This window comes from Anolis carolinensis, chromosome 6 (assembly GCF_035594765.1).
Source record: "Anolis carolinensis isolate JA03-04 chromosome 6, rAnoCar3.1.pri, whole genome shotgun sequence".
Lineage (NCBI taxonomy): Eukaryota > Metazoa > Chordata > Lepidosauria > Squamata > Dactyloidae > Anolis > Anolis carolinensis.
In genome coordinates, this window is record NC_085846.1 from 46,148,055 (window position 1) to 46,160,975 (window position 12,921).

A 12,921-nucleotide genomic window follows, 5' to 3' on the forward strand; every position below is an offset into this window, starting at 1 on the left:
ACCCAGTGATGCCATATAACTATTTACACTGGAATGTTTTTATATGAGGAGCTGTTGCAGCTAAATGGTTTGAGAGTTGTCTTCCCTCACATTTGAATCCAGTTATGCAAATACTGTGTTGTGTGGGCCATAGTGATTATGCAGCAATACTAAAGATTTATCTACCATATATTTTAACTAACCTAAGCAAAAGCAATTGTGGTTGAGGAACGAACATCAATCAGCTTCAGATATGGCTAGGAGTCACTTTGTTTAGCCCTGATCTATAACCCTGTACTGATTGCTTGGTCTGTCTTATGCCTGGTTCAGTCTTTACACATTCTGCCCCACAGATGGACAGCTGGGGCTAAGTTAATATAAATTGTTTGCCAGAAAAGGGCAGTGTTATCCACCTTGCTCTATATATTCAGTCATGGTACCCAATGAAAGCACTGTCTCTACTGACCCCTTTACAGGTACTCTTGGTACCCGGTCCAGGTTTTGGTACCTAGCAGTTTGTGGACTGACATTCATGTTTCTTAGCACCTACATTTTGAATGTAGTCTCAATTGGAGGTGTTCTTTATCATCATTGAACTCATGTTGAACCATCAAAGAGAGACCCAAAAGGTGTCATTAATAATGCTCTGCTTTGGATGCCTTGATTGTTCCGGGACTTCATCTAACAGATTTAGGGCTCCATGAGTTTCAGAAACGGAGTCTCACTGGAGTCCCGCAGAGGCCATCATATGATGTAAGGGCACTTCCAGTGGGACTTCATAGGGATCTGTTTCCGTAGCGATAGAAATGGAACCCTGAATCTGTCTTCAGGATTCAGGTGTTACCTGGCTCCATATGAAGAAAAGCGAAGGAAAGATGGGCATCAACCCAGAAAGGCCATGGGATGTCTCACTATCCCAAAAGACAAGGAAAGATGGGAGGGAACAGGGTAAGACTGTTTTCTCCCTGCTTGTAAGATGAAGTCCTCAATCTACTTTTAATGTAGCTGTTTAATTAGTTCTGATCACATAATTTCCTCCCCTGTTGATTATTTTCTTGGCTCTTATGGGAGAGGTTTCCTGTGCTATCTTTTTCTACACTTTTTCTTCAAGCTTTTTCTGTGCACAGTTCACCGAATAATTGCATTGAGGCTTTTGATCCTATTCCTATCACGTTTTGCTTCCTTTCTGTCCTTACCAATTTGAACAGTTTCAGCTATTATAAAACCAGATTTTTCTTTCTTCTTGGTTACTAAGAGAGTAGTTTTGTTTTCTTCCCTGATAATGTCCATGAATAGTTTTGGTTCACTGAGGATGAGGAGGAAAGGAAGGTGTTGGACAGGCACTGAAATGCTTTGCAAAAAAATAGCTTCATTGTCATGAGATTTATTAACAGAATTAGAGATGTAATCTAAAGCATTATATGTAAATAACATGCGTGTGTGTGTGTGTGGAATCCATGATACTGAGATCAGAGATCCTGGTGAAATCATTTGAGAGAGTGAGAAACAAGAGTAATACTGTTGTGGCAGTATACCATACATTTCCTAACCAGCAGCAAAATATGATAACACTACCCTGGAAGAGACAGCAAAACTTTGGCCCCTTCTACACTGCCAGATAATCCGGTCCAAAGCAGATAATCTGGATTTTATATGGCAGTGTAGAAGGGGCCTAAGACAGAAGCCATAGTAGCAGTGGGAGATTCCAGTGATCTTGCTATCTGCTGGGTGTTCAACTGCAAAGATTGGATTGTTTAATAGGTCTTGTTGACAAATTAAACTATCAAATGGTGGAAGAAGTCACAAAAAGATTTGCTGTTCCAGAATTAATTGTAACCAAAAGACAAGAACAGATTGTTAAAGAGAAACAGAATAAACTATGTCAACTTGGATGTGATAATTGTGAGAGTTGAGACAATTGAGTTTAGGAAGGCCAGTTTCAAAAAGCACAGAGAAATGTTGTATTTGGGGAGGGAGAAAAAAATCTTGATACCAAATATGAAACTTTATAGTATGATAGTATTCTAGTGGAATTCTCAGAAGTAGAAAGAAGCTTGTAGATTATAAAGAGGAGCAGGTTGTTTATCTGTAACCAATAGTTCTTTGAGTGGTCACATGATTCACTCATTTTCCTATCATCATCATCATCATCATCATACTATATTTATTTATACCCCGCCTTATCTCCCCAAAAGGAACTCAAAGTGACTTGACATAAAAGCAAATGTGTTCTGTTCTCCTGGTTAGTTGTTTAGTCACTGGAACAACCCGGGATGTTAATAGAAAGGGAGATACCCACCCAGGAATATGTGCATTGTGGTGGAGGTTCCTGCCAAGCAGTTTCTTTCCTGCTTTAAAACATTTCAAGCAAGATGCTGGGCAAGTGAAAATCCACATCTGCGAATGAACATCTGACCAATAAAGCCCTATATGGCTCAGTTCCAGGCTTTGTGGCAGACCATATATCTCTGTATGAGCCGGTCAGGCTTTTGAGATCATGAGGAGCGATCCTTCTCTCAGTCCCAGCACCATCATGTTTGGTGGGGGTCTGAGAGAAGACCTTATTGGTACCTTTCCCTAGTTTCTTGAACTTCCTTCCCAGGGAAATAAGAATGGTCCCTCTCTTTTGTCCTTCTGGCAGCAAGCTAAAAAAATTTGATTCAAGCATGCTTTTACAACAGAACATTTTTTAAAAGAACAGGTCAAGGTATCTTGCATTATTTTAGTTAATTATTTTAAAAGCCATTTATTTCTTTGTTGTATTTGAATTGAATTACTTTAATAATTATAAAAATTAAACTCGTGGTTTTAGTTGTATTGTTTTTAAAGTGTGAGATGCTTTAGGTCTCAGCCCTGAGAACAGCAACAACATATTATTACCTAAAGAACTAGAGTTCTGCATAAGCAAACTGTCCTGTTTTCTTTGGTTCAATAAATATGGGCAGGTGCTTGGCAGAGATATGTGTGCAGAAACTGGTGAAAAAGAAAAGCTGGAATTAAGATCAGAAGGGGGAGACTGAGGTTTGGCTCTAGCTTCTGTGTTCAGATACAGCTGTAACCAATTTTATTCTCAATTCTGAGCCTCAATTGTGATTTCCACAATATGAGCTATTACTTATCCATGCTCAGAACGTTTTTTAAAATTATAATCGTAGCAAAGTAATTCATAATGAACTTAAGAAAGGGACTTGCAGTGGGAATTAGCTGTAAGTGATGTTGGAAACCATTAATGGAGAAATACTTTACTATTGAATATGTTGTATTGGGGGGGGGGGGGGGGGGAGACGACAGTTTGCTTAATTAAAACTGTAGTAGTTTGACTCTAAGAGACTGTGGTTTAAATCCCCAGCTAGCCTTGAGCAAGTTATACTCTTTCAGTCTAAGAGGAAGGCAATGACAAACCTCAATAAATCCTGCCAAGAAAATCCTATAATGAGATCGCCATAAATTAGACTATTCTGAAAGCACATAATAGCAACTACAAAGCAAGAAGAGATAAGATTCTGTCTCTGAAGGTGTCTGATAGGATTATTCTATTTCTTTTCTGCATAAGGGACTGAGACACACACTTCTCTTTAGTGTAATTGTTGATGATTACATAATTGAAGTCTCATTGGCAGTTACCCCTGCAGAAACAAGATCTATAGTTTTTGAGGGAGTTCTCTATGCTCAAACTCCCCTGCCAGAAAAATTAACTGACAATAACAGTGGGGAAATTTGTTCTTTTTAAGAAAACTTGCATCTCACACTTTCAACTCTGTTAAAGAATACCATACAGTCTTATACTGCTAGGTTCATACAACCTAGAACTAGGAATGAATTGTTGCTGCTGCGGTTGTGTGCCTTCAAGTTATCTAATGTATGACAACTCAGTCCTAAGGTTTTTTTGACTAGATTTATTCAGAAGATGTTTCCTATTACCTTCTTCTAAGACTGAGCGAGTTTGTCTTGCCCAAGGTTACTTGGTGGGTTTCTATGAGGGAATAGGAATTTGAATCATAGTTTCTGAGAGTCTCGATCCAAAACTCAAACTGCTATATCATACTGGTTCTTTGGGAGTATGGCCCATGTCTAAAATAAATGGCTGATTATGCAGTGCTGTTTGCATTCAATAATAATAATAATAATAATAATAATAATAATAATAATAATAATAATAATAATAGTTTTATTTATATCCTGCCACCATCTCGCAAAAGGGATTTGGGGCGGCCTACAAGGCACATACTAGTACAGCAAAATATACAGAATACAGTAAAATACTACAACAGTAACAATATCAATTAACATAAAAATATACATAAAACAGCATATAAAATCCCGCTAATTTAAATAAAATAATCAGTAAAATGCAGTGATATCTGAAGATTATTTATTTATTTATTTATGACATTTCTACACCACCTTTCTTTACCCCGAAGGGGACTCAAGGCGGCTTTATACATAGGCAGCTCTTTGATGCTTTAAAAACAATGTACAATTAAAATGAACATTTAAATATAATAATAAAATAAATTAAAACAATTAGAAACATTTAAAACAATACAATCACAATTAATCACGTAATCCAGAAGTGTAATCCGGGCCATTCCTATAGTCATTTTACATTATTCCATATCTATCTATTGCACAAGTTCTCCAAAGGCTTGGTCACAAAGCCATGTTTTTACTCTCTTATGGAAGGTCAAGAGGGAGGGGGCTGATCTAATATCCCTGGGGAAGGAATTCCATTTCTGAGGAGCCACCACTGAGAAGGCCCTATCTCTCGTCTCCGCCAATCACGCCTGCGATGAAGGCAGGACTGAGACCAGGGCCTCCCCAGATGATCTTAAACTCTGAGATGGTTCATAGAGGGAGTTATGTTCAGACAGGTAAGCTGGGCCAGAATAGTTTAGGGCTTTATAGGCTAAAGCCAGCACTTTGCATTGTGCTCGATAGCAGACTGACAGCCAGTGAAGCTGACGTAATAGGGGGGTTGTGTGCTCCCTGTAAGCCGCTCCAGTGAGCAATCTGGCTGCTGCCCTTTGGACCATTTGAAGCGTCCAAACAGTCTTCAAAGGCAACCCCATGTAGAGCCTGTTGGAATAGTCTATTCGGGCGTATCAGTACTCTTCACTCCATTGCTACTGCTAACATCTGATATTGATGGTATGAACAAGATACATTTTGCAGCAATAGACAACCTCTTGCACATAAATCAAACTTATACTGTGTAATATGGCAATTAGAACCACATGGATTGTCTGATATCAACATATGTACAGCGCATGATTTAAATAATGTAATGCTTACCTCCCTTCACTTTTCTTTTATTCTCAGAAAACTGCTGCAGATGGCAAGAGGCAAGAAATCATTGTGTTGGATTCCAAGCGGAGTAATGCCATCAATATTGGGCTGACAGTATTACCCCCTCCAAGGACGATCAAGACTGCCATTTTAAACTTTGATGAATATGCCTTAAATAAAGAAGGAATAGAGGTACTGGGTAGGGGGAACAGTGCAGAGCTGTTATTAGTATTTATCAAGGTATAGGGTCCTGTTTATTCATTTTGCTGTAGGTGTAAAATCAGACTTTTATATCATTAAGAGTTCTACAAAAGAATCAGTTTCAAAAAGTGCAGCCTTCACTTCCCCGTCTAAAAGGAGCCCCCGGTGACGCAATGGGTTCAACCTTTGTGCCAGTAGGACTGCTAACCTTAAGGGGAGAGTGGGTGAGCGAGTGAACTCTCTCTGTCAGCTCCAGCTCACCATGTGGGGACATGAGAGAAGCCTCCCACAAGGATGGTAAAACATCCGGGCATCCTCTGGGCAACGTCCTTGCAGATGGCCAATTCTCTCACATCAGAAGTGACTTGTAGTTTCTCAAGTTGCTCCTGATACAAAAAAAACCTTCCCTGTCTGACAAACCACAACTGCGAGTATTCCCACATTCTACATATCTAGCTGCTCTTTCATGTTGTCTTTTTTCCTTTCCAGATAATCCTTTTTTTCTTAAGGTGGTAATACCATTGGTGCAAACCACTTTAGGTCAGGATAGGAGTCTCTTGTGGTTTCTAAACCCCTTAAAGGTTGGCATTTCACAAAGTTAAAATACTGGTACCGAATTTGGATTAAATGCTAAATTGTCTTCTGCATTTTCTTGTACAAAAATATTGTTGTACATCTATTTTATGTTTATTCATTATATATACAGTAGACTTCCATTTAAATGGCACTCATGGGGATGGTAAGTGCCAGATAAACATAGTTTCTGGTTGTTTAAAACTTACCATTAAAATTAGTCCTAATACTATATACCATACTATGGAGTACCATAAACTCTGTATTGACTTGATATTAATATCGACAACAGTAATTAAGAGCAAATAAAGACCAATACAAACTCAATGTAATACGTTTTGCTATATCATAAAAACAGCTACAAAAATATTTTTTCATTTTTGCCAGTTGCTTGAGAGTTCCAATTGCTTGAGTTTTGTTACCTGAGGATCTTCTGTATAATGGAACAGTTGTGCAAGAAGGGAATGAATTCTAAGTACCTAACATAATTTAATAAAAATGAGAAGCTGGTTTAGTTAGATATGATTAATTTTCTCTATATTTGTGCAAAGCAGTTTTGAGGTCTGTATTTTTGCCTTATTCTAGGTTTATATTCTAATGTGGCCATGCAGTAAATCTCAGGGTAGTGTTTGTACGCAACGACCATTTTGTTGTGCAGATACTAGCTGAACAAGCATTGGATATGCAGGCAGAAGCCTCTGTCCTCTAGCTGGACTATGGTACAGTCAAAACTAAAGAGACAAGAGTTTATATTGTTGTTGCAGTTGTTAAAAGAGATGACAGCTTATACATACATTTTAATTATAATCAGTTTCAAAATTCTTGTGGGGAAAGTAAGTCCAAAAACATTTTTAAAATGATGCAGAAAGGCCTTATTTTTTCTCAATACTTTATATTTAAAAATTGGGGTGCAACAAAATGCACAGTGGGTGCTGGTTGCATGGGCTGAATCTCTATATTCAGTTTGTGATTATTCTTCCTAGAAAATTCTCACAATGATTCCCACTGAAGAAGAGAAACAGAAAATTCAGGAAGCTCAGTTAGCCAACCCTGATATCCCACTGGGCACTGCTGAGCAATTCCTTCTTACTCTTTCTTCCATCACTGAACTTACTCCTAGACTTCAACTCTGGGCATTCAAAATGGATTATGAACTTGTGGAAAAGGTAAATGGAATTACTTTAATTACATCTGTTTGGTCTCCACTATAATGAACATCTCATTTACTTTAAGATAACCATCTGAATAGGTATTGTGAGAGTTAGACACTTACTTTCTCCAAACAGAAAGATTATGTTTTCTTCCTCAATACCCTAGAGATTAGAATTTTGAACAGTGGGTTCAAAGAACTGACCTTAAGAGCTTTTCAACAGTGGAATTCACTGCCTTGGAATGTGGTGAAAATTCCCTCTTTGGAGGCTTTTAAACAGAGGCTGGATGGCCATATGTCGGGGATGCTTTTCCTGCATGGCAGGGGGTTGGACTGGATGGCCCATGTGATTTCTTCCAAATCTATGATTCCATTATACTACTTTTGAAACACATGGACACAATGTTTGAAACACATGAAACAATGTTCCATAAATCCATGATGTTTTGTCGGAAAGCAAAATAATAACAGCCGTAGTAGTAGTAATTACACTACCAGTATTGCCCCAGTGATGGTACTAATAATTGCCCTCATGGATGTAACTTAATACATTACAAATCTAATATAAAAATCCTTATAGACCAGTGGTGGCGAACCTATGGTACACGTGCCAGAAGGGGCACACAGCACCCTCTCTCATGACACATGTGCTCCTCGACACCATAGATACCTGGGCCTCAATGCTGAATCCAGGAGTACTCCCAAGCTGCTGACCTGTGTCTTCAAGAAGAGTGTAACCACATCCAGTACAAGCTAAATCCCTATTTAGCCTTCTGACTGACCAGGAGCATCTCTGTCTTGTTTGGATTAAGTTTCAGCCTGTTTGCCTTCATCCAGTCCTTTAGTGATGACAGACACTGGGTTAGGGTCAGGACAGCTTTTTTTGGCTTTAGGTGGGAAGGAGTAGTAGAGTTGGGTGTCATCTGCATATAGGTGGCACCGCACTCCAGAACTTAATATGACTTCTTCCAGTGATTTCATATACATGTTAAACAGCATTGGGGGGGGGAGACAAACAGAGTCCTGAGGAACCCCACAGATGGCATGGAGTTCGAACAGGAGTCCCCCAGCACCACCTTCTGAGTACTCCAAAATGGAACTGAGCCTCTGTAAAACAGTGCCTCCAGTCTCATTCCAGCAAGGCGGCCCAAAAGGATTTCATGGTCAATGGTATCCAAAGTCACTGAGAGGTCCAGGAGAACCAACAGGGACATACTCCCCAGTCTAGCTCTCTGCAGAGGTCATACACCAAGGTGGCCAAAGCTGTTTCTGTTCCATAGCGAGAGCTGAAACCAGACTGAAATGGATCTAGATAATTAATTTCATCCAAAAATCCCTAGAGTTGGGAGGCCATCACACTCTCCAAAACATTGCTCACAAAGGGAAGGTTGAACACTGGCCGATAGTTGTCCATTATGGGGGGGGGGGGTTCAGGGATAGCTTTTTTAATATAGGTCTTACCACTGCCTCCTTTAGGCAAGTTGGAATTTTGCCTTGTTCCAAGGAGGCATTGGCCACCACCTTCACCCACTCTGCTAAATCCCCCTCTGGCCTGTTTAACCAGCCAGGAGAGGCAAGGATCTAGAATATATGTGGTAGCTCTCCCTTATCCAAGGACCCTGTCCATGTCCTCAGGCTGCACAAATTGAAAGGTATCCATCAACACTAGACAAACAGGAGCCAGAGTTACATCCATTGGAACGGTATCCACAACAGCATCCAAGTCGGAATGGATCTGAGCAACTTTATCTGCAAAGTGCCATGCAAATTCTTCACAGTGGGCTGTTGAATGGTCAGAATTTTCTTCTTGAGGACTAGTATGTAATAGCCCTATGACTATTCAAAACAGCTCAGATAGGCGGTTCTTTGCAGATGCAGTGGTGGCAACAAACAATGTACAGTAGAGTCTCACTTATCCAACACTCGCTTATCCAACATTCTGGATTATCCAACGCATTTTTGTAGTCAATGTTTTCAATATACCATGATATTTTGGTGCTAAATTCATAAATACAGTAATTACTACATAGCATTACTACGTATTGAACTACTTTTTCTGCCAAATTTGTTGTCTAACATGATGTTTTGGTGCTTCATTTGTAAAATCATAACCTAATTTGATGTTTAATAGGCTTTTCCTTAATGCCTCCCTATTATCCAACATATTCACTTATCCAACATTCTGCTGGCCCGTTTATGTTGGATAAGTGAGACTCTACTGTAGTATCTTAAAAATGCAGAACAATGTGGCAGAGGGCATACTGTCTATAACAGCTGGCTTAACTCATGCTTGCTTCTCAAACATAAGCAAAATGAATGGATTGTGGGATTCTAGTTTCCTACAGAGGATGGGAGTAATAGCCATACTTGGAATTCAAGTGCTGATAAAGGAAAGATGTCCCATTTTCAAGTTGCTGGAGTATGGCTGGCAATCTTTTGGGGTAATTCAAATTATTAAATTGAATGCTTACAACATTTTCTTCTTGTACTTTTTATCAATGTCAGGAGGTTGCAGAACCACTTTCGGACTTAAAGGAAGGAATGGACCAGCTGGAAAATAATAAGACCTTGGCATTTATCCTTTCTACTTTACTAGCTATTGGAAATTTTCTCAATGGAACCAATGTAAGATTTACCTCCATGATTATTGTTAACCTATGTTTTTCTATGGTGGCTGCAATAAAATAAGAGAAATCTCGGGAAGAAGAAACACGGAGAAAAGAAGATGTATATCATTTTCCTTTCCCTTCCCTTCTCTTGACTTTTGTCCCTGCAAGGGCTCACAGATTAGCCTTGGGTAGGACACTTGATCCTTGAGAATTCTTTGTTGGTATTTTAAGCCATTACAAGTCATTTACTTCTTCTACACAGATTTCTAGCTGAAACCTATTACCTTTGGTTTCAGTGTAATAGGGAAACAAGCATCTGCCATGATAGTATTGTTTCATGCTTCTATTTAGATTTATTAAAATATTTTAAACTGCCTGGTATAGAAATACAATAAAACAACGGGATAGAATTAAGCAATAAAAATGTCAAAACAGAATATTTTAAAATAAGCAAGAAAAGAAAAGCACACCCAGCTCAAATTGGATATACATGTTAATTTCCCTTGGCAAACAAAAGCAATTGAACTGGTATTAATACAGTTCTAGTGTTTGCGCCAATCCTGTTTCCATGAGGACTGCATTCCATAATTGGCATGCTACAACTGCAGAGACTCAATTCTTGACTGATATGTAGGGTTCCTGAGATAATTGGACTGAAGTATCCCCCTGTGATCATAAGATCGGGTGAGAACTGAAAAAAGAGTTTCTCATGAGTTGAGAAGAGCCCTGCAAAGACCCTGCCCTAACATGAAGGCCTGGCCCTGAGATCTTGTGTTTAGGCAAATTAGGCAACTCTCCCTCTCCCCGAGACACTGTTTTCCTGAGCAACACTTGACTCAGCCATGTAGTAGCTGGGATATGGTAGGAGCAGTTGTGTTTTGATAGCTTGATGCACAATGTTGTCATCATCCTACAGAACCTTCAGTGAACTCCCAGGAAATCCTGGACAATTCCCGTGTCATGGTGCATTTGGCTTGCACAGACAAATGCCCCTTGGCCTGTCCCAACCCACCCTTGGACTCTGTATATTAAGCAAACAGGAAAACAGTGAATCTCTGGGGAAAATAACATATGTGGCTGCTTGTCAAGAATGTACAGAAACTTCAGCTGGTACAAAAAGCAGCAGCCAGGTTGCTAACCAGGACCGGCTACAGGAAGCACACAACTGCTTTGCTGCTGCAGCTCCACTAGCTGACAGACACAATTCAACAGGCTGGTTATGACCTATAACAGGGTCTAATAAAGTTTTACACTCAGGACCCCTTTTGGCCTGATACATTTTTCTCTGACTCCTGGTATATAGGTATATAAAATAAACATAAAAATTAAACATTTACTTATAATGAATCAGCATTTGCAAGGCTTGCTAAATAAGCTTGTTTTCCTTTTTTTGAAGTACAACTGAACCATTTTCTGCAAAGTCGACTATAAACACTGTACAACAGGTTTGTGTAATGTCTAAAACAGGTGACGTTCAGAAACCTTTATCTCTCAGTCACATAGTCATTTCCGACTCTTCGTGACCTCATGGACCAGTCCACGCCAGAGCTCCCTGTCGGCCGTCACCGCCCCCAGTTCCTTCAAGGTCAAGCCAGTCACTTCAAGGATACCATCCATCCATCTTGCCCTTGGTCGGCCTCTCTTCCTTTTTCCTTCCATTTTCCCCAGCATCATGATCTTTTCCAAGCTTTCCTGTTTTCTCATGATGTGGCCAAAATACTTCAACTTTGCCTTTAATATCCTTCCCTCCAGTGAGCAGCTGGGCATTATTTCCTGGATGATGTACTGGTTGGATCTTCTTGCGGTCCAAGGCACTCTCAGGATTTTCCTCCAGCACCAGAGTTCAAAAGCGTCTGTCTTCCTTCGCTCAGCCCTCCTTATGGTCCAGCTCTCGCAACCATAGGTTGCTATGGGGAATACCATTGCTTTGACAATGGAGCCTGAAAAAATTGGCAACAGAAACCTTTAACTGTTGCCAAATTTTTCAGGTTCCAACATTGAGCTAAGGGGTCAGGACTCACAGTTTAAGGAAAGTACTGTATCTCAATGTCTGTTTTTAGAATCTTCTGGGGAAGCCATTCTCTCTGTTTCACCACTTTCACAGATACATCTGATAAGAGCACAAGGGGTAACCTTCTCAGTATCTGCTTCCAGGCTCTTAAATTCTCTTCCTAAAGGGGGTTAGACTGGCAACATACTTGCAATCTTTTCATAGGCATGTGAAGACCTTTTTTTATTTCGACAGGACTTCAAGAAGTGAGTGCTATAGGGAAAGGGCCTTTCAACTGCTCTGTTGTTTAAGTTTGTTATTTTTAATGATTAGCTATTTTTAATTTTATTGATAGTTTATATTTTTAACTTTTGTATGATACAAAAAAATAGCTTTGTTTGAATTTTTGTTGAAAGAGAAAAGATGTTCAGATCTTTTATTTCCATTTTTTCTTTGCTTCTTCAAGATTATTAAGAAAAAGAATGGCATGCCTTATGCGTTATTATTCTTTTTTCTTCCACATAGGCCAAAGCTTTTGAACTAAGCTACCTCGAGAAGGTTCCAGAAGTCAAGGATACAGTGCACAAGCAGTCTCTACTACATCATGTCTGCACAATAGTGGTGGAAAAATTCCCAGACAGCACGGACCTTTATTCTGAGATTGGGGCCATCACACGGTCTGCAAAGGTAAATCATTTATGCAAGGAATCCCTTTTATTATTAGAGAAACAATGTTTCTCAGACTCTTTATGGAACAAACATGATGTAGGTACAACATCCAAGTTTTACTTTTCTACCAATTTTATCTATTTGTATGTCTTAGGCTTAGACATAATGGGCTTTTTCACCACTATGGTTTTATTTCATTGAGTTTTTTATATTGTGTTTATTTTCTTTATTATTCCATGAAATAGTTTAAGATCAGCAGCAAATGTGGTGTTTCCATAGCTTTACTAAAAGCAAAATGGAATTAGTTGTGTTGTGGAGATGCTATCCAGGAAGCCATTGGAATCAGCTTGTACATGATTACTGTTTTTATTAAAGCATACTACTGTCATTCTCTGAGATAGGCTTGGGAGGGCGAGTGGTGAGTGCAGTTCCCTTGTTCACAGAAAACAAGACAAGCAATGGGA

General features: G+C 39.3%; 1 protein-coding gene across 11 annotated transcripts in view; it reads left to right on the plus strand.

Moving 5' to 3' along the window:
* fhod3 (formin homology 2 domain containing 3) overlaps positions 1–12,921 on the plus strand; it is a 326,788-nt gene that overhangs the window by 261,042 nt on the left and 52,825 nt on the right. For all 11 annotated transcript variants that reach the window (XM_062984260.1, XM_062984262.1, XM_062984267.1 and 8 more), the window contains 4 exons: positions 5,299–5,457; positions 7,023–7,205; positions 9,695–9,814; positions 12,314–12,475. In XM_062984260.1, coding sequence (XP_062840330.1) covers positions 5,299–5,457; positions 7,023–7,205; positions 9,695–9,814; positions 12,314–12,475 — 624 coding nt within the window. The remainder of the gene's footprint in view (positions 1–5,298; positions 5,458–7,022; positions 7,206–9,694; positions 9,815–12,313; positions 12,476–12,921) is intronic.